This window comes from Glycine soja, chromosome 9 (assembly GCF_004193775.1).
Source record: "Glycine soja cultivar W05 chromosome 9, ASM419377v2, whole genome shotgun sequence".
Taxonomy (NCBI): domain Eukaryota; kingdom Viridiplantae; phylum Streptophyta; class Magnoliopsida; order Fabales; family Fabaceae; genus Glycine; species Glycine soja.
Window position 1 is genome coordinate 9,964,593 of NC_041010.1, and position 27,609 is coordinate 9,992,201.

At 33.8% G+C, this 27,609-nt stretch overlaps 1 protein-coding gene and 1 non-coding gene across 2 annotated transcripts in view; one reads left to right on the plus strand and one right to left on the minus strand.

Moving 5' to 3' along the window:
- Positions 1 to 4,845, minus strand: part of LOC114367799 (vacuolar protein sorting-associated protein 54, chloroplastic-like) — a 65,011-nt gene extending 60,166 nt beyond the window's left edge. Inside the window, exons 1-4 of the mRNA XM_028324997.1 lie at positions 3,731 to 4,845; positions 2,815 to 2,877; positions 2,471 to 2,550; positions 1,320 to 1,437 (exon numbers count right to left, since the gene is read on the minus strand). Coding sequence (XP_028180798.1) covers positions 1,320 to 1,437; positions 2,471 to 2,550; positions 2,815 to 2,877; positions 3,731 to 4,537 — 1,068 coding nt within the window. The 5' untranslated portion in view covers positions 4,538 to 4,845. The remainder of the gene's footprint in view (positions 1 to 1,319; positions 1,438 to 2,470; positions 2,551 to 2,814; positions 2,878 to 3,730) is intronic.
- A 6,840-nt stretch (positions 4,846 to 11,685) lies between these two features.
- Positions 11,686 to 11,754, plus strand: LOC114369040. The gene has a single exon (XR_003657501.1). It is a non-coding gene; the product is annotated as a small nucleolar RNA snoR53Y (small nucleolar RNA).
- Positions 11,755 to 27,609: the final 15,855 nt, after the last annotated feature.

The following is a 27,609-nucleotide window of genomic DNA, read 5'->3' on the forward strand; positions in this document are numbered from 1 at the left end:
GTTAACAATACATCATATCATATAACTTTACTATGAGACTTTCAGCTACTCAAATGTTGGATTAATGACAAAACAGAGTGCTCAAATAAATGATTGTGCAGTGTGTAAAAATAAAGGCATCAAGAATCAACAATGGCTTCATTTACCCAATTACCCTTATATACTAGTCCTCTATGTTCCAACACAGATAGATTAATATGGATTCTGGATTCTTCATGTGTGTTCTCCTGAAAATCTTTTTTGTCAGATGCAGAGATTCTAAATTAAATAATGAATATCCTAAAAATTACAAAATTTCATCCCTGACAAACCCATTTGAAACTTTCACACTACCCTCCTAAACACAGGTCTTTCATTAGGACAGAGATTAACAATATAATAAATGTAGCAAATTCATATACCATACACAGCTTTTATCAGACATGTGTTACATGCAGATTAACACTGGAACAGTAAAATAGGAAAAGAATGGATTTTATTCAAGAACTCTAATCCCAGTTCAGCCCCCGAGATATAACAGAGCTAGGATAGGAATGAATGCTGAATAGTGAATACAGAAATGGCCTTGGGAGTTTTGAGAGGCCCAATATCTATTATTGATCCCCTGCTCATGGTCATTTCAAGGGAATTTCTATTATTGATCGATATGCAAAGAGATCATGCAGTTTTGTTGCACTTTTGAGCCATTTCAAATTGCCGTTTACTCCCTTCTTCTTGTTTCCCTTTTTAGTTGGGCTTTCTTAACCTTGTCCCAAATGTAGAAAAAATATTTATGAAGGTTACAACTTCAAATTCTACACAACTACAAAAATGAACATTCACTTTTTTCTTTAGTGAAGTTTAATACATACATGTTTTTTTTTTGGTCAGCAAAAGTAGTTATATATAAATAGAAGTACCAGAGGTACTAAAGATACAGTATAGTTCTAGATATACTACTGGATTCAGTGATCAGGCTGACTACAAGCTGATAGGATCCAGAGTAATTAACAGTAGATACATGTACATAACCCTCAGCTGGATTGTCATCCTAATTACAGAAACCATCTATTAGGTTGCTAGACCACTGGTTAAAGTGTATAGAAAAATCTTTCTCCCTAGCTCTGAGCCATGTCCAAAGCAGAAAATGTAACTGGAGCCTATTGGCCCAGTGACAAAAAAGAACAACTCATTTTTCTATATCTTGACCCCCATTATAGCAAAAGAAACCACCACAGTAAACAGTACCACTAAAAAATGTAATGGTGAAGATTTGAAAGATTTCCAGCACAAGAGTCACAGAAAATTAAAGATAAAAGTAACTGAAGATACAATCTTACTTCATCATCCTTTCCATTCATTGGAAGGGAAGCTCTTGCTTTAGCTTTGGATAAAATTATCACATCTTTTTCAGCAGCATCGTTTAAGGAAGCTCGAATAAACTCTGCGGAAAGAATGCTACCAAAATAATACAATACATTACTAATTGTCCAATACAAAATAAAACTTTAGCCTTTTCTTTGACAAATACAAAATCCAATTTTAGAAATATACCATAACCAAAGTTCAGAATAAAATGGACAAAAAAAGCACGTTCAGAATACGCAGAAGTTTAAAATATTTCAAAGTAAGAATTGAATTTGTTCACAAGCTTAACTGTTGAAATCATTATTCACATCAAATCATTAGATACAATTTTTGACACAAATGATAGATTGGAGAGCCAATCACAGAGTGGCCAGAGAAACTGCTCAAATTGGCAGAATTATACGATCCAGTATAGAAATCGAGAGACATGGAGTCTGCAAAGGGCCAATGCTGCCCTAAGCCAAAAACTGAAACTGATTTCTATTTTTAAAATTTTTATTTTATAATTTTGTAGAGAAAAGAATAAGGACACATTGGCAAAAAACACTGTTCTGCCTTGGTGTGTGAGAAAAAAACTGTTTTATTTATCTATTTCTTCCTGTCTGCCCTTTGCCATGAATGCAAAGATTAAAAGAGTAAGGAGACGAAGCAAAGGAATAAACTTTTGAGTTTAGACTAGGACTAGGTTATGTTGCTACTGGCTAGTAATATTCGATCTATGTTTATGATTTTGTTCCATGAGACTTATGGTTATGATGTTTTGTGATCAATTCCGGGTTTAAAATTATTACATTGAGGACTTTGTTTATAGAATAAAACTATACATCATTTATATGTGTTTCAAGCTATTTTTAATTGTGTCTAACTCTTATGATTTGATTTGTAAATATTGTTTCACATTCAACCCATCCAAGCCATTAGCAGAGTGCAGATAGCCTTTTCAGCAACTAAGATTAAAAAAACAAAAGGAGCTATCCAAACGTAAACATTATAACACAACCTATATCTTTCAATTATTACTCAGCTCTCAAAAATCAAGAAAGTAGAAAGCATTGTTAAATGAATTAATGCAAGTTAATGGAAAAACTTATCTTAAAACAAGTAAACAGTAGCATATGTGTACCTGTTTATGGATTCTATAAAGCCTATTACATGATCTCTAAGATGACGAAAGCAATGCAGACCAGAGAGCTCATCTCCATCCTGCCAAAGTTACAGAAAATGAAGAAGACAAATTAGATACAATTTTCTCTTCAACGTTCAGGAATCCCAGGCTATGTTATAAACAGTCTTCAAACTGAACTAGCTAAGTTCAACACAATAATTGATATCAGCTAAAGCATTAATCTCGAGTCCCATCCACTTAACTCTAAAACAATTAAAACTTAAAAACAGAATATATCCCGAGACCATCATTTATAAAAGCATACATATTCATGAGATACAATACAATGAATAAAGAGATACCAGCAAATGTTGCAAATCATCAGTCACATCTAGTGCTCCAGCACAATCTGCAGACGCAACAAGCTGTATCACAGCAAAACACATCAACTTAATAGCAATATGCAAACACAACAAAAATAACAAAGCAAACACCAAAAGCCAAACAAACAAATGACCAACACTGAATCAATAAGGCATGACAACTAGTAAATAAACTACCACCATAAAATTCACATAATTAATCCACAACCTAAACCAACCTCCAAAAACAATAAAATACAAGCACAGTTTCACTGCAAATCTTCACAATCCTACTCAGAAGATTAGACAGTCACATCGCCTCACTCTGGGAAAAAAAACACACAGATTCGCAAAAATTTAAAACAGTTTCATAGGTTCTTTTGGTGTTGTTCTCCAATCATAATAGGAGTTTCACCTCAGTAATTTATGTTGATATTTAATGTTAACTTTTATTGCACTCCAATTCTGATTGTAGAACAGCACTATAAATACCTAAAGAACTGCATCTAGGTTTTGCCCATTGGCACAAATCCTCACAATCCTACTCAGCAAAGATTAGACACTCACATTGGTCAACTCTTCACAAAAACACAAACACAGTTTCATTCATAAGTGCTTTTAGTGTAGTTCTCCAATCAGAATTGGTGTCTTATCTCAGTAATTTTTGTTGATCTATAATGCAAACTTTTATTAGGTCAATTACTGATGTATAACTCCAATTCTAATTGGAGAACAACACCAAAAGTACCTGAGGAATCACATCTAAGTTTTGTGCTCTCACACAAATCTTCACAATCCTACTCGGCAAAAAGATTAGACACTCGCATCACATCGCTCCACTCTTCCAAAATACACAGCAAGAAACAGAAACATCAAAATCCAAAAACGCGAAAACAAAACAAAAGCAAGATAGTACCAATTTGAGAGCGGAGAGGGCCTGGTTGACGTAAAATATAAGCCTGAGTTTCTGCAGGAGAGCGAGGAGGTTGGTCCTGGTGCCGTTGAGCTCCTGAATCCGGCGCGCGTCGTGGACCAAATCGGCGTCGAGGAGGCGAATGGTGTCCTTAAGGTGTCGAATCTGCTCGCAGCCCTGGAGGATCTTCGCATCAAGGTCCTGCAGCTGCCCCTGCGCCTCGAAGAACGACGATGACCGGAGCGAGATCTCCTTCACGAGGTGGAGCTCCACGACGTCGAGGTAGTGCGAGAGCTTCTCCTGCAGCGCGAGATTCTCCGCCACGTTGGCGAAGGGGCATGCAGCGCGGAACGTGGCGCCGTCCTCGAGGCGGAAGTCCTCCTTGAAGTAGAGCGCCGGGACCTCGCGGAGGCACGCCACCAGCGCCTCGCCCTGGCCGCCGCCGCCGGAGCCGGTGGAGTTGGTGGCGGCATCGGCGGAGGCATTGATCTGTTCGTTGGAGGCGTGGTTGCGGATGTCCTCGAAGCGGTGGAAGGCGTCGGAGATAGGGGAGAGGTAGGGGAGGAAGTCGGATCGGGAGACATCTGAGGCGGCCTTGGAGGCGGGGATGATGGCGAATTCGGGGACGGCGACGGCGACGGCGGAGGATGAGGAGGACCACCAGCCGGCCCAGGAGGCGGCGTCGGCAGCGTGAGGGTTGTTCAAAATCGAAGACAAGCTTTGGATTGAATCAGAATTCGATTTGGAAAGAGAAGAGGAAAGGGAGGTTGTTGACCTTCCCCACGTGTGTTGGGAAGGTGGGGAATCCATCACATTACTTTTTTTTCTTTTTCTTATGATCGGTTTCAATTTCAATTGGAGTGTCCGATTGTGATTGTGTTAATGTGATGGATTTTGGTGTGGTGAGGTGGATTTTGGTTTCAGGTACGTTGGGATCTGAGGGAGGGTTGTGTTGTTGTGTTGTGTTGTGTGTTTGTGAAATGGAGGACATACGATACGGGAAAGGCGGGCTGGGAAATGAGATCGGGATCTTCCACCCGGAACAATCCAACACCGGAGTCTAGTGCTGGGTGGGGCTTCAAAATGTAATCACACACTACAGGATAGATTGATTCTATGAGTAAACAGCATGATGTAACTTTGGGTTTAATTACTCATTTAGTCTTATAGTTTTTAAATTTATTCGTTTTAATCAATAGTTAATAAGTAATTTTTTTAGTCCATGTAGTCTATTATTTAATTTTTATAAGTTTCTATCATTAAAATTGTTTAACACCATTAAATTATTATTTGTCGGTCGTCCTTCTCCGGAGCTCCCTCCCTTTCCGGAGGCCCCTGCCTTACGACGAATAATGCACTTCCACCTCACTCTCACCATCGGCGTCCGCTACAAAATCAACGTTATATTTTACGTCTTAAATATAAGAAAGAAAATAACATTTAAGAATTAATTTCATCTTAAGGATTAATTTCATCTTAAATTATATTTTTAAAGACTAATTTTACATTTATCAACTATTTTATCCGAATTTTAAAGTTTTCAAAGTTAAAAGTAAGGTTTAATTACCCATTTAGTCCTTATAGTTTCCAAACTTATCCATTTTAGTTCATATAATTAATAAATGATTTTTTTAGTCCCTGTGATTTACCATTTAATTTTCGATAGGTCCCTACCGTTAAATTATTGTTGTCAGTCGTCCTTCCCCGGAGCTCCCTCTCTTCCGGGAGACCCCCGCCTTGCAACGGATATTGCACTTCAACCCTCACCCTCACTGCCGGCGCCCGCTGCAAAATCGACCTCTCCGACACATGCAAAGGCGAGTAATGGAGAGGAAGGTTTTGACGGCACGGTGTACGGCGAGATTTTCCGTTTCCGACACATGCAAAGGCGAGAAATTGAGAGGAAGGTTTTGACGGCATGTGTCATAGAGGTCGACGGCAACGGCGACGCCGATTTTGCAGTGGGCACCGACGGTGAGGGTAGGGTGGAAGTGCAGTATCCATTGCAAGGCGGGGGTATCCCAGAAGAGAGGGAACTCCGGGAAAGGATGACCGACAACAATAATTTAACGATAGAGACCTATCGAAAATTAAATGGTAAACTACAAGGATAAAAAAGTCATTTATTAACTATATGGACTAAAATAGATAAGTTTGGAAACTATAGGAACTAAATGGGTAATTAAACCTTACTTTTAACTTTGAAAACTTTAAAATTCGGATAAAATAGTCGATAAATGTAAAATTAGTCTTTAAAAATATAATTTAAGATGAAATTAATTCTTAAATGTTATTTTTTTCTTATATATAAGATTTTAATGTCTAAAAAATAATTAATTTAATTGATAATAATAGATTTATCTTAAATTTATATTTTTTTTAAAATTATCTTTATCATTAATATTTTTTCTTTTAATTATTTGGCAATATATATTCTCTCTTCTTTTAATGAGGAATATTTTTAATCTAAAAATAATTAATAAAAGAAAAATTATAAATTATGTTTTATAAAAATTAACAAATATTATGTCAATCCAATAGGCACAAGTTAAACCAATAGGCTCAAAGGTGTAATAAACAAGCCCAACAAATACAATGACTATGATAGGTTGTTTTGGACCATTAGAGATTGGGTCTTTTAGTATTTTCCATTCCAAGAAAACTTCTAGTTGTTTATTAGTTGTATTTGACCAGTAGGTGTTAGAATTAGGTTTATTTGTGTATTTAATCCCTAAAGTTATCTTTATTATTATTTGTTTTTCTTCTTGTTTTGGAGACCTCATCCCTGTCTTGAATGTGGGATTGATCTATCATCTTTTGGTGTTTTCATTTTCGATCATGTCATGCAAAACCACCAAGGAATTCGAAGATGCTATGTTGACCATGGTTGTTGAGATAAAGGTTTTTTTTAGAACTAGCAAAATGACTATTTAGACCAGTTACAAATACGATAGAGACTAACTGTTCTAGCCATTATCCTAAAAAAATTACTCAACCACAACCTACCCTAGCCTCGTCACCTTCCCCTCCATTACCCACTCTTTCTATACATGCCAATTCCTTTCAAATAGTCCCTGACGAAATTGTTCAGCCATAATATTTTACTCCTAGTTTCATCACACCCATACCCTTCCCTTTCATGACCCTTAATGTCATCAGCCCATCAACATTCTAGACCAATGCTTCCAACCCCTTTAGCCAACCCAACCCAACTCCAAATCCCTTCTCCTATGACCCTCACGCCTTTGAATTTTTAATCCAACACCAACACTACTCAATCTTCCATCCGCCCCTAAGCTCAAACTCTTACTTTTGATGGTACTGACCCTCTTGATTGGTTGTCCCAAGCATAACAATTATTTTCTTTATACCAAATACCCATGGAACAACGAGTTCCTGCTATGGCTTTTTATATGAAAGTTGATGCCTTAGGTCAGTACAAATGGATGCATCAAAACAACTTTTGAAAACCACCAAGCGGAACTATTTAAGCTACGACAAACAAGTTTTGTAATTGATTACCAACTACAGTTTGAATGCTTATGCAATAGAGTTCATGGCCTTAATGTTGAGGATTTGTTAAATTGTTTTATTTCTGGTCTTACTCAAGACATCATAGTTAAACTTAGCATTTTATGCCCCACCACCATTGTTACTGCTATTGGCCTAGCCAAATTGGTGGAATCCAAGGTTAAACTCATCAAACAAAAACCTTTTTTTTGTTCACCTACCCCTACTTCCTTGCCACCTAACCCCACCACCATTCCTCGCCCTCCTCACATTCCTTTTAAGCATCTTACTTCCTCATAGTATAATGAAAGACGTGATAAGGGGTTGTGCTACTATTATAACAAAAAAATTCCGCACATGTTGTAACACCTTCAATTCTTTTTTCAAAATTTTGCTTCAAAAACTATTTAAATAATAAATATTGCGGAATGCACATTATTTACTTTTAATTTCTATTTCTAAGTTGGCAAAATATCTCATCAATTTTTTTGTTTTTTTATAAATAAGATAAAGTAAAATAAATGTGTTGCTTGGAAAGCGATAAGTTTTCACATCACAATTAAATTCATAAATAAATGAACACAGATTTATAATACAAAGCCTTTGTACATAAATAAAGCAAATAAATAATGTCTTGGTAGAAGAAATTTGGATACAACCAAAAGTGTAAAAATAGTGAAACGATCGACATATACCTGCTACATAAAAATATATATTTACCGTGAAGATCCCACCCCTCAAAATACATGAAAATATAAAAAAGGATTCTAGGATCAAAATAGATCACCACCCGACTAAAAGTACTAAACTACGCCTAAGGTATAGACACATGAAGGTAGTCAATCCTCTTCCTCAGATGAGTGCACCAAATGTCAAGTAGTCATCACTCGCTAATTCCCCTAAATCCTGTGAACCTCTCTGCCCACTACACCCCAGTGTAACTTTGTGTATCATCCACTTTCTCAACCAAACCTCACCATTCACATATGGTATAGAATCTTCAATTCATTACTCTTCCTTTAGTCATCTCACTCTTGCCACCATGTTATGTGTGTAGCCCTCATGCCACGTATGACAAACATTTTCAAACATTCACACAACAAGAAATATAGGAGAGAATCAAACATACGTACTATTCTCAAGAACCAATCTCAATCTCTCAAGTAAGCAAAAGAACACCTAACAGGTCGATTCACAAACAGCATAACAGCTAAAACAACCAATATCACAATCACACCGCTGGACCAAATCCAAAGTGCGTACAGAAAAATGATAATCAATATATATATATATATATATATATATATATATATATATATATATATATATATATATATATAAATTTCACACATCACATATAGAATTTGTTGGAGTTCACACTCTCACGGTCTTACTCATATCCAATGGCTATCTTAGGGTTTCAGACTAGAATAAAATTTACACACCACAGATAAATAGCACTGGAGTTTACACTCTCATGGTCTTATTCATATTTAGAACAACAGAAATTCAAAATAAAATGTCTAGCATGCTCAATCATGTCATTCATAAATGCAAAACACAAAGCACTCAATTATAGCGATTTTATCCATCTAAATCTATTGTCTTGTAATTTTATTAGAAATCAATTTTAACACTCCTTACTACTTCCTTAAAGTTTTTCCATGTTCTAAATTCATTTTTTAGCTTAAAATCACTAAATTAAATCATCTAATACTCAAAATTCCTCTGCTATCCGGGTTCACCAAATTTTGTTCCTAAACTTTATTTGGATTTTCTAAGTACTCTGAAAATCAGATTTTCTTAAACCTTAGGTGTTACCCTACATTTTCATACCTAACAAACTCATTTTTTAGGTTAAAAATTCAAGAAAAATAGTCCATACAACAACACTACCTAGTTCAATTTCATGCTAAAATAATGGCTTCCTAAACATCTCCATAAATTGTTTTACTCATAACTTTATCTAGAAAATTCCATTTTAGACACACCTTAAGTCTAATCCTAGGTTTTAAAATCCAAAGAACTCATTTTTGGCATTAAAATATCAAGAAAATAATTTAGCACACAGATCCAGAACAGGGTAGCAATACAAAATTTTCAAGACAACAACATATTTAAGGAAGTTTAACAACAAGTATAGGGTTCAAGAGTTGGAGAGACCCCTTACCTTGATGATGCCCAACGAAATTTAGAAAGAAGAATGAGGGAGTTCCGATTCAATTTTACAACCATCAAGAGTGCAAAAATAAGATTTTGAAACCACAAGTGAGAATAAAGCAAGAAAATGAAGTGAAAATCAAGCTTAGAATTGAAAATGGAGGTCATTTACCTAAGCTTGATGGAATAAGGATTCAAGAACACTTGGAAAAGCTTGGAAGAAGAATGGAAATGGTGTCTCCTTCCCTCATGATCAGCTCCTGAAAGAGAGGAAGAATGACCAAGTTTTGTGAGCTTTTGGAGTTTAAATGAAACTTGTAGAAGAAGCTTAGAGCATGGTCCATTGGATTCTTGTGTAGGATTTAGTTAATGACCAAATTTGACACATTGAATGACCTTGATCAGCTATGTGTGGTGCCATCCAATACAAAATGTGGTGTCCTTCACTTTTAAATTTTTTTTCTCAAAAAGGTTAAAGTAGAGTTTCGTAAAAACTGTGTATTCTTGCTTTATACCAAAACTAGTAAATTCTATCCTAAACACCTTGATTATTGTGTTAATCTTCCTAGGATTACACGTAACTAGAGTAAACCTCATACAGAGCTAAATTACATTGGCCCTCAATGTGCAATGCAATCTTGTCACAAATGAAATTTTCATCCAGACAGTTTTCATATCTTTGCCAGCTAAGCTAAAAATTATATATATATATATATATATATATATATATATATATATTGCACAAAAATTATATACTTAAGACAATACAAAGAATAAATTAGATCACACAAGCACAAAATTAATTACTCAGTACAAATTTTCATTGTCTAGTCTATCATAGTGTAACTTTGCACAATGTAAAAAAATAAATTAAGGAAATTTCAGGGTATTACACCTGTCATTACCGTCAAGCTAAGAAATGTTTACTATTACTAGTGGATGAAAATGACCTTTTGGATGACAATGAAATTCCCATACCTCCAAATAGCCCACTTGAAGCATAACCTAATAGTTACCCTATTCATTTCCAACTATCTCCACAAGCCTTAACACGGAGCCCTTCATCCCAAGCCACTACAAGAAAATGCCAAATTATCTATGGAATATTTTCCACAGATTTTAGTTTGTAGGTAAAAAAATATTACCTATACATATATCTATAGGTAAAGTAAAAGCTCATGGATAACATTTGAACTACATCACTAGTGGGAATTATGTTAAAAAATTCATCGAAAAACTTTGACGCCTCAAAGCGGAAAATTTTTGGATGAAATTTACCTATGAATCTCATTGTCAACATCTATATTCATGGATAACTTAACTAATCCGTTGATAGTCTTAAAAATAGAAAAAAGAATATTTTAAGTTACCCATTGATATGGGTTGTGGGTAATAAGGTTAGTGAGTAATGTTATATTTTCCGTCAATAAGTGTAAATTAATTAAAGTTTTAAAAAAAGTAAGCAAATAAATAACAATAAAACAAAATAGGTTTTGCAACCTTGCCTTTTCGTATCACACTCACACCACGAGCTCTGTAGCCTTTTCGCTGCAACCACTCCTTACCACTACTCCTCCCCACTACCACTCCTCACCATCACGCCTCTAAAGCTCTAGTTGGTGGTAAGCTCTATCACAGTTTTTTCCTCTATCTATTTTAAATTAACGAAACTTAGATGATATCCTTCTTCTGAGTTGTTATTATTTCTTCAACTTCGAAACCACCTACCATTCATTTGTTTCTCAAGTTTTGAAATTGAAGGAAAAAGACAAAACCTTGCTCAAATTCAAACATTGTTATTGAGGTCTTTATTCTTTTCGTTTGAAAAAAGTAATCACATTTTTATTTCGTTTTTCCATAATTATCACTATCTAATTTCATTGTTGTCAACCTTAATTAGTTTTTTTTGTTTTTTTATCCTACTGATTTTTTAATTTTGAATTGTAATTTTTTGTGTGTTTGCGTCATAAGAACTTATTTTCATCAATCTGGAGTGTTTTAAGCACACTGAGAGAAAGAAGAGAGAGGCCCAAATTTACTACTATGCATATAGTTGGGTAGTTCAAAGAAATGTGGTTGAATGCCTCTCTCAATCACACCCAAAGACAAATGTGGAATATAATTTTTTCCACATTTGTTTGAACCTCAACATGCCTTTCTCTCACACTTCACATGCTTTTGAAAATTTTTCATATGGATAAAGAATGATTGATAGTTTAAAGTATGTGTTGTTGCCATAATTTTACTTTTATTGTATTGTTGAGTCAGTGTCTTTTAATGGTCTTAAGGTTCCCAGTGATGCTACTATGCTAATGCTAATAACATATGATTATTACCTTCATTAAATTGAGGGAACAAGTTCTTCTTTTTTTGTTGTTGTGTGTTGAATTTTAAGCACTTTAAGTTTGCACAAGCTTTTACTAGGTTCAGAAATGATTGTTTCCTTGCTATGTATAAATTTGTATTTGTATTTAGGTCACATGAATGTTTTCTTATTAATTATTATGAAGCATGTATTGTATGATTTTGATTAAATGTTACATGTTCAACTTTATCGGTTCCGTATTCAAAGGACTAACAACAATTTCAATGTTGTGATACTCAAGCGCTTGTTCATGAGCAAGGTTAACAAGCCTCTAATTTCTTTGTCAAGGTTAATTAAGTATTCAAAGGGGAAACTATGTCTCACTCTATCTTTATATATCCCAACACTAATTGCTAATTTTCTTAAAATTTGATTAATTGTAGTTTACTTTGATTTTTATTAATGTAGAAGGATAAAATTGTTGTAGTAGTTAGGATGGTAATTGATGATATAAGAGTATATAAAGTTCAAACATTGAAAATTATAGCACTCAAGTTTACAGAGAGATCACATGCAAGAATAGATAAGGTAAGCGGTGAATGCTTGACACTTGATCAACTTGCCCTTAGGGTTCCTTTGGGACAGAATACGGTATAGGTGGATAATAATATTAGTCATTGTATTTTTTGGACTAAATTGTTAAACCTTATTATTGTGGTTGTGTCAGTAAATCTAATATTGGTTTTTGCTCACATTGTTGAATGATTTTTTGTTGTTGTGCGTTGAATGATATTCACCAGACCCAATTTTGATTATTTGCCCTTAATATTTTTTTTGTGAGTCCCTGACGTATATTTTGGTCTAACCACTTAAAGATAATACTTCCAATTGTTGCCATATACCTTTCCAAACTGCTTCAAATGATATCATCTACCCCATCCCAAGTGTTGCCCTGATACCTTCCCAAACCAACTATTACACCAATACCTTCCCAAATCCTACCAACTATTGCACCAATACCTTCCCAAAGACAACCATATATTGCACCCATTCTCAGTTTTATACTTGCACTCACATTTTCTCCATCCCCGATTGTTGCATCCACGATACCTTCCTCATCTCCTATAATACCCTCACCACTACCAATATCATCACCATTGTCAATACCATCTATAATTTGTAATTCTCCTCTTGAGGATGGCCTACCAATGTCTACTGATGGAGGAGCTAATCACTCAAACAATGAGGAAGACCTCCCACTTGGTGTTGATCTTGATATGGTTGAACTTGAGGGTATTTTGTAAGATTTTAGTATTATTTAAATCATTTGTCATTATATGTTATATCAATCAATTCATTGTTTAATAATTTTACATAACTTGTTTTTCTATTTAGATTTATTCCAGGTCGAATTGTGACAAAGGCTATTATAAAGAACATTAAGCAATAATTTTATAAGTTTTGGCTTTCATGGGGTGAGATGAAAGATGTGGAATAAGAGGCCTTCTTCCAACGTTTTAAGGTAAGTTTATCCAAATGTTACTGTTTAACACAATCCTTTTGTTACTGAATTAGATTCTTTTTTTGTGGGTTAGATCATACAATTTTATCTTGTACATGGTTTCTCTTTGTTGAACACTGTGTTTTGCAATTTTTCCACTTCTCTGCCAAAATTTATTTCCAAAACCATTATTCCTATGATAGTTTTCTTCACAAACTGAGCACCAAACTAGATGTTTTCTTCACTTTGTGTAATTGGATTGCTATGTTCTCTTGCTATGATGGTCCACTTAATTTCATTGTTTAACAACTAACACTGAGTAATCAAATTTTAAAAATTGTGCAAACACTTGGATGAAGGGGGATTTAGGGAGTTTCAGTTCATTTGCATGTTTTGCTCCCATAGTTTTATATACATGTTTAGGTTGATTGATTGACTCATTGTAGTTTTGCAATTCTTTACAATTTGAATTGTAATCCATTCCAAGTGTAATTTGATCTTAATTATACTTGTATATTTTGATTAGATTGTTATTGGTTATTGCACGATTGCATTCTATGTCATTGTTAGTTTTCCATGTCCTCTATCTACTTGATGGTTGGCCAACAACTAATGGATGCCTCTAAATTAAGGTAATGCCATGGTAGTGTGGCTAGTGTGATCAATTTTCAATTGATACAGATCTTATAGAAATGGTCTTACTTCATGGGAGTTATATTTTTTGTGTTGCCTATGTTTTATGGCTTCATAAAAGTAGTTTTAGAGACCCTTCTATATGACTGGTCTTTATAGAAATGGTTTATTTTTATTAATTTCATTTCATCTAATTATAGTTTCATTTTCTTTTAAAAAATGTTTGAAAACGGTTGTTGATGATGTCTTATGTGAACTTAATCTATTTTTTATGGTGAACTAACTAAGGCATAAGGACGAGAGGATGAGACTTAAGCATGAAACTCGAATCAAGAAGAATTTTCACTCAAAAGCCTCACATAGACTTTCTGAGATGTTCATAAAAGCTCGAAAAGATGGGAAAAAGCTTAAATGGATGTTTGATAGTGTGGAGGGGTTTGTTAGCCAAATGGAATCTACCTGAATATCACAGTAAGTGTTGACAAGCATAGAAATATCAAAATTCTGAAAAGGGTGGGTGCTAGCACACAAGTGGCTCCCTCAACACGCACGAGCATGCGATTCACATGGTAAGTAAATTAAAATAACATACAATTCTTGTTTTTATTTAAAACATACCATTAATTAATATTTTCTTTGAAGGTAGATGAGTCTGGTTGTCATGTACATGTTGATGAGGTATTTCACTAAACCCATATATGAAAGAATACTAGTCAATTTGTGGATTAGAGCTCAAAGTGGACACATGTGATTTTTTTTGTATCTTGCATGTTTATTTTCATTTTGATGATCTTTACTATATTTATAAAATAACACCACTATTTATGAATAACATGAAGAATTTGAGACAAGATTTTCTCAAGTTAGGTTTGAGACTGCTTCATATGGTTGCAACTTAGATAACTCTGTTCTAGATCCTACCAAGAAGGTGAGACTTAGGACTTAAAATTTTGTTACTACTGTTGGTGGTTTCAAAAAAGGATACATCTATGGGACTGGAGAACTCGCTTATGGTTATAAATGTAGGGATATCTTGACGCAATGAATACATGTAGGTTCTAGCCATTCTTAGGATTCAGAGGTGATTGTCCAGGTGAAAAAAGAAGGTTCATCAGTCGAGGGAGAATAATGAGTAGCTGAGTCACCAATTTCAATCACCTGTTAATATTTTCCTCTCGTACTAACCAATCAATGCACGTAACATGTTTTAGGCTTTCAATAGCAGCGACAAGATTAGCCATAACAACACAACCGACAACAACATGAGCAACACCAACACCAACATGACTCTCTGGACTATTCAAATTATTAGATTGTTAAAAACTTTATGTAGAAAACTAGAAGATTATTTCTCATTATTGTTCAAACTAGTGTTTGCTTTAAGTTGACTTTCAAGTGTTGAGTTTTAATTATTATGATGTTTAAATATTGACATAAGTTATATACTTTCTTTTAATTAGTGTCATCATAATTAATATGATGTTCAAATGTTGAATTTTAAGTTATAAGTTATGATGTTCAAAGTTTAGTTGAATTTTATTTTTATTTGTATTCAATTAAAAAAGATAATCACATTGAGTTGGTTAGACTATTGATATTCTGCATACTTTTATATTTGGGTCTATGGTTTACCCACAAATTAATCCATAGGTATTTTTCCACTAATATATCCATAGGTAACTATCTATGTAGTTTCCCATTGATTTATTCATAGGTAAATTACTCATGGATATATCTTTAGGTAAATTATCTATGTAGTGTCCGACTGACACTTCTGTAGGTAAGTTACCTACGGATTTATCTGTAGCTAAGTTATCCATGGATAAATCTGTTGGTAGTGATGATAATTTCCTACGGATTGTATCCATCGGTAAGTTACCTACAAACCCCAAAATTCATCAATAAGGTTGCCTATGAGCAAATTACAGACAAATTTTTTGCTGTGGGTAATTCGTCGGTAATTTTGGTGCATGAAGCAACTACATGTCTTTCATATAGAGCAACATACATAGATTAGTTATCAAAAGACTGGAGTTGATATCAGAATGAGATATAAAGAAACATCATGCCTTTCATATACAGTCACAAAAGATAATTGACTCATCAAACTAAGGTTAATAACATCACTTTTTCCTTATGCAGTTACATACACTAAGAGCCTATCAGAAGATGGATGTTAACAACATTTGAAGATGCAACAAGAAGAAAATTGGAACATGTCCTTGAGAAGAACGGATGTGAAACATCATAGTGAAGATTGGAAAAACTTTTTGAAGTCTAAACCAAGGACAAAACAACAACAACAACAACTTTCACATGCTACCTATGCTGAAGTATGTTACTTGAAAATGATCTATTATGTGAAGAAGTGTTTAGATTGATGAAGTTGAGTTATATACAATGGCATATCATGTTATCTTCATCAGAATGAACCTACATTGGAATAGGTCCTTCCTGAACAACATCAGAATGCAATTCTGATGTACCTTCGGAAGCTTATCAGATTTGTTCTTCAAAATAGAGAACTTTAGAGTGAATTCAAATCTAACAAGTATTGTTGGCATGCTTTCAACTTCTTCAAGAAGTTGTTGCAAAGTTAAGGGTCCTACTTCCAACAACTATTTCATTGGGGTATTTCAAAATTGAAGGAAGCTTTTAAAGAGAGAGAAAAAGAGACCCATATGTCAAAAATGATTAATTTGGCATGTGGGTTCTATAAACTGGCAAATGACAGCTGTAGAACATGAGAGAGAAGGTAGGAGAAAACCTATATTGTTCAAAAATGAAGTTCATATCTTTTCCCCTTTCCATAATCCTTCTATGAGCAGAAAGGAAGCAGATGGAGTGAAGTAAATCTAGAGATTCAATGAAGAACCAACCCATGAGTGTTGTTAAGTTGTAAAATTCCCTCAAACACCTTCTTGTATTTAATTTGTATGTATTCCTAATTAACCAAGTAGGTTAAGTTTGGCTGAGAGAAAGTGATACAAAGAACCTATGAAAGGTGAGTAGCTTAGAGAAAGTCTTTAAGATTGGAGCCTAAATAGGCTAAAGTGAAATAATACTCATGTCACCTATACTTGTGTTGTCTTTACCATGACCAAGTAGATGTTGTGGTTGAGGGGGTTATCTTCAAGCCAAGACCAGGTGTGGTGTTATGGCAAGGAGATGTTGTAAGTCCAGTAGGGGCTAACAAGGAAGTCCAATAGGTGTGGCTGGCAGTTATAAAAATCCAATAGTTGTCTGGTCTAGTAATTGTTAAAATTTCATCAATTGGGTGAGGATTAGATGTAGCCCAAGGTTTAGGTGAAGCAGTATAAAAATCCTTGTGTTAAAACTTTTTTCCCTTCTTTTTACATTACGTTATTTGTTGTCTTGTATACTACATCTGCATTACAACGTTCCGAGCATCAAAATTACATATATCATAATGTATATATAAGAAGGTTTTCATAACAAGCTTGACTAGTTTGCAAAATGGCATACTTGAAATATATATGTTGGATCAAGTGGCCTCGGAATAATTAAGAAGGGGGGGTTGAATTAATTATTGATGTGCCTTGACTAATTAAAAATCTATCCTTCTTAATGTTACTAGATTTAATTAAGTTTTTACTACAAAGTTAAGAAAGTAAAGAACAGTAATTGAAACTTAACCAAAAGTAAAAACGATAATTAAAAGAGCACAACGAAAATTAAAAGTGTAGGGAAGAAGAAGACAAACACTATAATTTTATACTGGTTCGGCAACAACCTGTGCCTACATCCAGTCCCCAAGCGACCTGCGGTCCTTGAGATTTCTTTTCAACCTTGTAAAAACCTTTACAAGCAAAGATCCACAAGGGATGTACCCTCCCTTGTTCTCTTTGAACAACCAAGTGGATGTACCCTCCACTTGAACTGATCCACAAGAGATGTACCCTCTTTTATTCTCAGTTATAACAACCCAAGTAGATGTACCCTCTACTTGTACCACAAAGGATGTACCCTCCAATGTGTTAAAACAAAGTTCTCAAACGGTTAGTCCTTTGAATCTTTGTGAAGTGGAAACAAAAGATATCTCAGGCGATTAGTCCTTTGAAATCTTTTGTTTAAGGGAAAGGGAAGAATCAAAAGAATTCTCAAACTATATCTTTTTGAATTCTTTGAAAATGGAGAAGGGAGACACAAAATAATTCAGGCGGTTAGTCCTTTGTTATTTTGGAAAAAGGAGAAGAGAGACACAAAAATAATTCAGGCGATTAGTCCTTGTTGAATTATTTTTGGCAAAGGGAGAAGAGAATTAAAAAGATGAATAACACAAGTTTTTGAACAAAGAACTTTTCTTGGAAGAGAAAGTTTTGAACAAAATTTTTTAGAAAGATGAAGAGAAAAAGAATCAGAAAAATTCTGTAGAAAGAATTGAAAGAAGATGTTGAAAGATAGATTGAAAGATAGAATGATTGAAAGGGATGATTGATCATTTTCAAATTCATGTCATGGTCACATATTTATAATCTCTTGATGACTCAAGTCAAAGTTTGTAACTCTTGGCAATTTCTTTTAAAACTAGTCACTTAGAAAAGTTGTGACTTTTGAAAGAATCTCCAGAAACAAGTCACTTGAAGAATTGTGACTTTTGGAAATGAATTTTTTGAAAACAGTCACTGGTAATCGATTACCATTAAGATGTAATCGATTACACATCAACAGAAGTGACTCTTCATTTTGAATTTTGAAAATCTTAACGTTTTAAAACACTGGTAATCGATTACAGCTTTGTAAATCAGTATGAAAAATAATGCTGGCTACTGGTAATCGATTACTACCTTATGATAATCGATTACCAGGGAATAAAACTATTTGGTAAAAGATTTTGTGAAAACTTCATGTGCTACTCAATGTTTTGAAAAACTTTTTAGTACTTATCTTGATTGAGTCTTCTCTTGATTCTTGAATCTTGAGTCTTGAATCTTGATCTTGATTATTCTTGATTCTTAATTCTTGAAACTTGATCTTGAAACTTGAAACTTGATTCTTGAATCTTTGCTTGAAACTTTGCTTAACTCTTGATTCTTTGGCATCATCAAAATAACCTTGGAAAACATTGCTTCCACAATATAATCTCTGTGATCATATGATCTGCTTTTTAAACTTGTTCAATCATAAGCATCAAAGTATGAAAGCTTTTAAAAAACATGAAAATGATTTTTTGCATGACAAACTTCAAAAAATTTCTGAACAATATTGGTTTTTTTTTTTGCAACAAATTCATAAGATTAATTTTTTTTTAATATTGGTTTTTGTTTTGGCAACAAATTCAACCTGTAATTTCAAGTAGAACCAAATCAGACAATTTGTAACAAACATATTTAATTATCAATCAAAAACAATAAATTCATAAATACTAATAAACACCAATAAAATGATCCCATATTATAAAATTAACTACATCAAATAAACAAATCCAACATTTGTCATGTTTACAATGTAAATCTAACTTAAAGCTATACTAAAAATACAAGTTTAACTATCCTAGACATTCTCAAACATTGTTCGGTGCTTCATTTCTAACTTGTAAAAAACATCTTGCCCATTCTTTTCAAATTGTTTCAGTTCTCTCTAGTTCCAATGGTGTTTGATCACTAAACAACTGCAACATAAAATAATCACAAGTTAATCACATAAATAATCAAAAGCCCAACAAATGAAACATGTAAAGTAAACTAGTATTTTTTTATATAAAAATTAACAAAGCACTATTAAATAATTAGAAGTGAAATAAATCATTTTTCATAAAGTAAAGTAGTATATTATGTTCCATTCATTCTTCAAAGTCCCCATGACTATGGTTCATGTCCAATCCATTACATAATAGCGACATTGATAGCCACATGATACATCACTAAAAAGGTACCTTGCAAGAGAGGAAGTATGCAGACCTATGTCGTGGGTGTTGTAGAAATTGCTGGAGCTTTTAATCGAACATGCAAAGAGCATTAAACAATAAAGCATTAATCATGACATAGCTAGCCACCTAATTGCAAGACCAAAATTGCATTGTTAAGACTAGAAGAAGGCTATAAACATGTAACAAAACAACCACCATTATACTAAAATTTAAACTCCATATAAAGTATAAAATACAAAAATATAAACTAATAGGGTTAAACTTTATGTGTTTCAATACCCCCTCCTCTGCCTCCTATCCTGTGGCCGTCACTGGGATGTTTTAAAGGGAAACTATAAGTGGGAATAGAGAAGCAAGGTGAGAATGATGCAATTCTACCCCCCAAGGGTATTTGATAGAAGACTTTAAGAAGATTGAGCCAGAGACGCAAGAGAAGCCCTAGGGTTCTCATGAACCTTAGGCTAGATTTCGGGCCCACGAGCTAAGTATGAGCCCACTTATCTTTGTACATATTAGATTAAGATTTCATTATTTTTGGATCTTGTATTTAGGGTTTCATAATGTAGGTAGGGTACCCTAGAAATGTAAGATTTTTCAACCCTTGTATTTTAGGGCACCTAGACTAGTTTTTGTATTAGGGGTAGTTTTGTAATTTCACATGCATTAAGTGAATATTTGATGCGTGTGTTGGGAAATAAATTTAATTGAATTGGGAGAAACCCAATCCAATTAAATTTTAGAGGGGGAGGTGAGCATTTACTTGCTACACCCCACTGTCATGTTATATAGTCACACTTTGTACATGTCCTTCATGTTTTACATGCCTCATGACACCTAAGCACACTTAGTGGAAAATCTTGGACTTGATCTTGTATTGGTGGGCTAAACCATGTCTAAAATTCACTAATCATAATTAGTGAAATTTTGACTCCAAAATTTGGCTCCACAAATTCAATTTTAAATTCAAGTGAAATTTGAATAAAATTCAAATTTCCCTCCAATTTTGTGTGACACTTAGGCTATAAATAAAGGTCATGTGTGTGCATTTTTTAAAATTTGATCATTTGAGAATTACACTTCAAAGTTCAGACCTCTTTTGAGGCACAAAATTTCATGCTCCTTCTCTCCCTTTCCATCCACTCTTATCTTCTCCTACCTTCAAGCTCTTATCCATGGTTTTCTATGGTGGTGAGCTTCTTCTTGACTTATCTTCTCCTTGAAGTGGCGTCTCCAATCATCTTCCTTCTCCATTTTGCTGCCATTCATCTTCCAAGAGGCAAAGGAATCCATTGATGAAGAAGATCCAAGGCCTACAAGCTCCACATGGAGCTACATCAGAGAGGATAAGGTTGTGTTAGCTTATGAATCACATTGGCTGGAGGGATTCACCTAATAAGGTAGGGATTAAACCCTTGTTTTTACCTCTATTAGCATTACAAATTTAAAAGATGATCTCTTTTCTTCTACTACTTAGTTTGTGGAAGATGATAACTTGTATAGGTTTGTGTAAATTAAATTCAAAGATTTTTGGATTACTATGTTATTAGTGTAAATTAATTTTTACAAACACTAATTACAAACATAATGTAGTAAAAATATACAAATTTCAATTATACTGCATCAAGTAATAAACTAAATGCAATTAAAAGCCCTTAATGCATACATATCAAGTCAACAAAACAAATTTATAATACAAAGTAGAGGTATGAGACTAACCTCGACTTTCCAATGTAAGTGTTGCTAGCCTGAGAGAAATCATCAACAAGTGATATTAAAAATTTTGTACATGGTAGGAGCACAAAATGGACAATAAATTTTAGTCAAACATATCCCTAAAATGAAAAAAAACATTTTAGAATGAAAGTAATACCTCATAGTTTGACCAAAACAATCAATCTAACCAAGTGTTTGAGAATCTGAAATGAACAAATAATGAGTAAAAAGGTTATTATCATATCTGCAGACCTATTAGTAATTATGCTTGAGTGCAATGTGACAAAATTACACAATTCCAACAGCTCCATAAAAAATATAGCTTTTTCATTTCCATCTGGACAATCATCAAGCAATTATTCATGATAATATGTACCACTACCATCTATAGAAAATAAACTAATTCAAAAAAATTGTGCTCCTTAACTATCTTATTCTACTTAAGTAAATGTCAAATTGGTACTTAGGGGTGCACTGAAAAATTAAAATTAAATGTGTTTCTTTCTTATTGAAGAAATGTTTTTTTCTTGGTTAAATTTCCTCTTATCGCACCTCTTCTTTGTGCTTGCATTCTGAGGCCTTAGTGAAGAACTACTATATTCTTGTCTAGAACTTCCTCATAACATAAATTAGGATGTGACCGTGAACAAGAAGAAACCAAATTAAGGTTGATATGAGTTGTGGTACTGTTGATGAGATGAACTCCCTATGCTTGCAATATGAGGTCTTATTGAAGAAATTATGCTTTCATGGCCAAAATTCCCGTTAGGATGTGACCTTGAACTTGGAAGTCCTGATGCTCTAACTGGCATTGCAAAATAAGAAACCAAAGTTAATGAGATGATCCACTCCTCTCATGAGCCATTAAACTTTGGAATTGAGGATGCATGGGAATATTCTGAGTCTAAGGTAATATTAAAGAATTATTGCTTTCTTGGCCAAAATTCCCATTAGGTTGTGACCTTGAATTGACCAAAAAATTATGTTCCTTAGCTAGCTTCTTCTACTTAAGTAAATGTCAAATTGGTATCTAGGGGTGCACTGAAATTAAATTGAATTATAATCTATCCTGGTAGAATTGTCAAAATCAATGCATGCAAAAGAAGACCAACCTATAATGTGAAACACATATGCGTACATCTAATCATCCAATTGAAACATTGGAGTCATATCATAATCTTTAAAAAAATTGAAATTTGTTATCACCAACATGCATGCAAAGGTTAGTCCATTTACCAGACACTATGAAACAAATTAAAGAACAATCAAAGCAAAACTAATTTTTATCTCCTTAGGAGTCAATGGGAATTGAGTTCATTTATCTACCGATAAAACAGATTCATGGATCAATACTTTTGGTACATATAAGACTAGAAGCATATTTATCACATCACATCACATCTTTAGGGCTTATACACAAGAATATTAGTTAGAATCCCAAATTCTAAGTTATTCTCTTTCTCCTTCCTACATGAAAATTCCTATTATTTCTACACATGCTAATACAAAAACTATCAAACACTCGAGATATAACAAGAGGATATCCATATGAATGCATAAGGACTTCCAAGTTCAAAGTCCTTACTTGCCATTCATGTGTTTGATAGTGAGAAATTATGTTTTAAAACCTTTTAGTTATAAAGCCAACCAAGGCCAAATAGTTTTTTTTCTTCCAATTATTTATTTAATTGAAACTAATAAAATAGAGTATTTAATAATTACTAATTTATATACATAAATATGAAGAAGAATTGGGGTGTTGCAATCCCCTTTGTTTGTTGGCTATCATTAACACGGCCTACATCCCTTGTTGAGCCTTTATATGCTCATGTTCACAAATGAATTGTTCCATCCTAATATCCATAGCCTTAAGTTGGGAAAGCTTTGCTCAATTTGAATTATCAACTTCTCTTTCAACCGAGGGAGTATGTTCCTAATCACTATATTGACATATTTAACTTATGGAAACTACACATTACACTTATTCTTCAAGCTTATGAACCTCTTTAGGCACTCGACAACTGACTCATTCACTTAATACTTTATGTTTCATCAAATCAACCATAAACACATTAAGCTATAGAGAATAAATTCTATCAAGAAAACATATTTCCATGTTGGCCCAATTCTAAATAGAATTGGGTGACAACATAGAGTAACATGTGAAGGTCATGCTAATTAGAGAAAGTGGAAACAATTACAATTTATAGTAATCATTCTCACTAGCCTTACCACTCTAAGTTGTGAAAAGACTACTATGTTCCATAGTTGACTTTTCATCCTCGCTCAAAAAGTTTGCAAAATTGAGGATAATTTAACCCCTTAACAAAGGTGTCATCTTGTCTATCCATTTGGGATAAGGCTTCCTCCAGACAAGTTGGTCATTGGGCATCAAATAGACCCTAAAATGCTTCTTGATAGCCTTGGCTATCACATTAGGATCAATAAGTGATGATGTAGAGCTCCTCACCTCTATCCAGGTTGGGTTGAGGGGTTTTAGGGATAATCATGGAAAACAATTGCATTCCTAGTCTTGGGATGGCAAATGGAAACCCCTAAGGCTCATATGCCTATTAATAGCCAAATTTCCCTCAACGCTTGGTTAAATAGACTTGTAAAACTGTGTTGGAGTGCCTTCATAGTTAAGGTTTTGGCTTTCGAAATTAGTCGTTGGTGTGTGAAAGACAAGAGCTAAACCTGAAGCCATTTTTGTTGTTGGTGTCAATTCCATCCTTAAAGTGCTTCACCCTAATCTCAATTGCATGTGCCAATTACAATCCAAGGGTTGGCAAATGGAACTTCAATTAGTTACAATTGAGGTCTCACTTGGCATGCTAGAGTTGTGTTGGTGATGAAAATTTTGATTGATCAACCATGAAAACAACTAATTACCAACAATTGATTTTCTTAAGTGTCTGACTTGAAAAAAAATTATGTTCCTCAATTGTGTTCTCAATCCATTCCAGAGTGTTTTTTTTAGCAATTGTAGAACCAAGGTTAATTATGTTACACTACTTTTATAAAAATGCAATAAAGGAAATGTTGTAAATAACTGAAAACAATAAATAAAGCGATAAATAAAGTTATAAGAAAGTTGTAAATGAAAAATAAATGATTGAAAATGATTGATTTGATTTGACTTGGTTAAGGACCTAGATTACATTGTGAAAGCACTAATTTACAGGCCTTGCGATACTTATACGAGTGTTGCTAGGTGCACCCAGCAACATTGCTGGTGCACCCAACAATTAGGGTGAATGGACAAAATTGTCCTTGGCTTTATTTTAAATAAAAAAGGTGCACCCATCTCCCCACTTCTTATGCTTCGTCTTCTTCTCCTTCCTCATGCATCTCCTTCTTCCGCCATTTCCTTCCTCACGCAACTCCTTCTTCCTGCGTTTTTGGAGCTGCATTTGTGTGGTTGGACTCCGCCGTCGAGGTTAGTTCCCTTTCTCACCTAGTAATGGCATTTTTCGTTGAATTTTGGTTGTAGGGTAGACGACATTGAGGTTAGAAGAGATACGATTTTGTGGAATATGAATAGGTTCAACACATACGGAAGAATTTCTTCCGTATGTGTTGCTGAGTTGTTAACGTGAAGTTCTTCCGTATGAGTAATACGAAAGACGTATGACTCATACGAAAGAACTTCTTCGTTAAACACTTACGAAAGAACTTCTTCCATATGAGTTTACGAAAGAACTTCTTTCGTATGAACATTTGAATTTTTTTTAATAATTTAGTTAATTTTTTTTAAATTTAATTGTATTTGTTTGTTTTGTATTAGAAATAGGTTTAGGGTTTATATGTTTTGTTTTTTAATGAAAAAATATGTATGATTGCATGGTGTAAGAAATAAATTTTGATGTTTATTATATTTGCATCAAAATAGTATATATTAGGTAACATTTTTGTTTTTGATGTTTAATATATTTGCATCAAAAGATAAATTAGGGTTAGTGGCTAGGGTTTAGTTAAGGGCGCCTAGGACTAAATGTGGGGTTAGGGCGTATAACATAGGGCTTAGGGGGTAGAGGAGTGTTTATGTTAGGGTTAGGGTTGAGCGTAGGGGTTAGTTGAGATGTTAGGGTTTAATATATATGATAATATGTAGTTAGGGTTGATCTGTACCTGTTTGTTTTGTAGGTACTGTCTATGAAAAACACCAAATGACATGCATTGAATAACTTTACTGCATCTGTGTTACACCAAAACAGATCACGTACCACAAATTCATCCTTTAATCCATGCCAATGAATATATTGATCACGTTCAAGAAGTTTCATTAGGTGTTGCATTTCAGTGTCATTTCCTCTAATGGAAGAACGATATGCACTTCTTGCATTGTATATTTGTTTGATTGTGGTGCAACTGTTGGCATTGTGCTCCTTTAGCGTTAGCAAGATGTTTCTTGGTTTCACCATCGACTTTGTCATATCAGCAATAATATTCTCCTCCTCCTTAGTCAATCGCCCAGTGTATGGATGTCCAATTAAAGACTTGGCCAATTCATGATTGTGAATCCCACAGATCAACTTCTCCATCCAACCTTCCCCTCCAATCATTGGTTTCCCACGAAGCTTGAAGGGACAACCACATTTTCTACTCCCAGTGTCTCTTCTAACAAATTCTTTCTTCCTACACTTATACTGACCGCTCCTTTCACACCTAATTAACACAAATGAACTTCTTCCTCTACTACTAGTATGTGTGTCAGACCTCATAATGACTGCAACAAATCCATTTTCATGGGCAATCGATCGAGCCCTCTGCAGAACATCATCTTAGGTACCAAAGACCTACAACACAGCCCCGACAATTTATTTTTTATACAAAACATACATTCAACCAAATGACTCAAACTAATGAACATGATTACCTGAGAAGTATTAAAAGCATCTGAACAATCAACATTTGGTTGATTCACACCACATTCTTGTTCATTTTCATAATCCATATCAACTTCTTGAGACATCGTATTATCATACGTCCATTGATCTTCGTTCATCTTAACGATAAATAAATAAATTATACATCATACACAAGTACATTCAAAATTTACAACAACATACAAATTACCATATCATCAAAACTAAAAATAGACTAAATAATAACTACATACGTATTAACAACTAATACAACTACATTCAAAATTTAAAACTAAATAATTTACTTAAACTAAATACAAATCTTGGACCTCAATAATTTCAATTTTGACTTATCATATATTAAATTTGTAATAACTAACTAATTTTAAATTTCTACAACAAATTATCCAATACGTACTACAAAAACACAATAATAATAAATTTTACGAAACATCTAATTTTAAAAAAAGTACTTCAAACAAATACAAATTTTGCACCCTAATTAACAATTAAAATATATAAAACTATAACTAACAACTAATTAAACATTTTACTACTACAACAAAATACAATTATTATACCTAATTAAACCAATTATCCACAATTTCAAAAATATGAAATACAAAAATTTAAAATATTAATAATATTTATAAATATTAATTTTTTCACAAATTTAAAACAAAAACTAAAAAAAATTAAACTAAAAAAATTATGAAAGAAGGTCTTCCATAAGAAGCTTACGGAAGAAGGTCTTCCGTAAAAAGCTTACGGAAGAAGTACTTTCGTAAGCTTTTTACAGAAAAACTTCTTCTGTAAGAAGCATTTTACAATTACAGAAGAAGTTCTTCCGTACAAGGCTTACGGAAGTACTTCTTCCGTATGTTACATCTTACGAACAAATCTACTAAAATACAAGATACCCAAAAAAGCCATAAAATGTGTACCTCTGCCGAAAGAAAAACACCACCTGGTAAGAATTTCACCTTCACTGAACCGCTAACTCTCTCAACACTTGCAAAAATACCACGAACGGCAGAAACCGGACAAAAATGAAAGAAACAAAGCTTGAAACGTAAAATGATACACACAGTGCTGCCAATTTAAAGAAAAAAAAGGAAGGAACAAAATTGACATTTTTACAAAATGCTGAGTGCACCTAGGAATACCGTTGCCCTTTTAGGGTCCCATTAAGATTGATCGTGTTAGGCGTTGGAAAAATGACTATTAAGAGAGTCATTAGCAGATTTTAACGCTAACAAATAGTTATGAATGATGAAGATTAACAATATCCTTATAAATGCA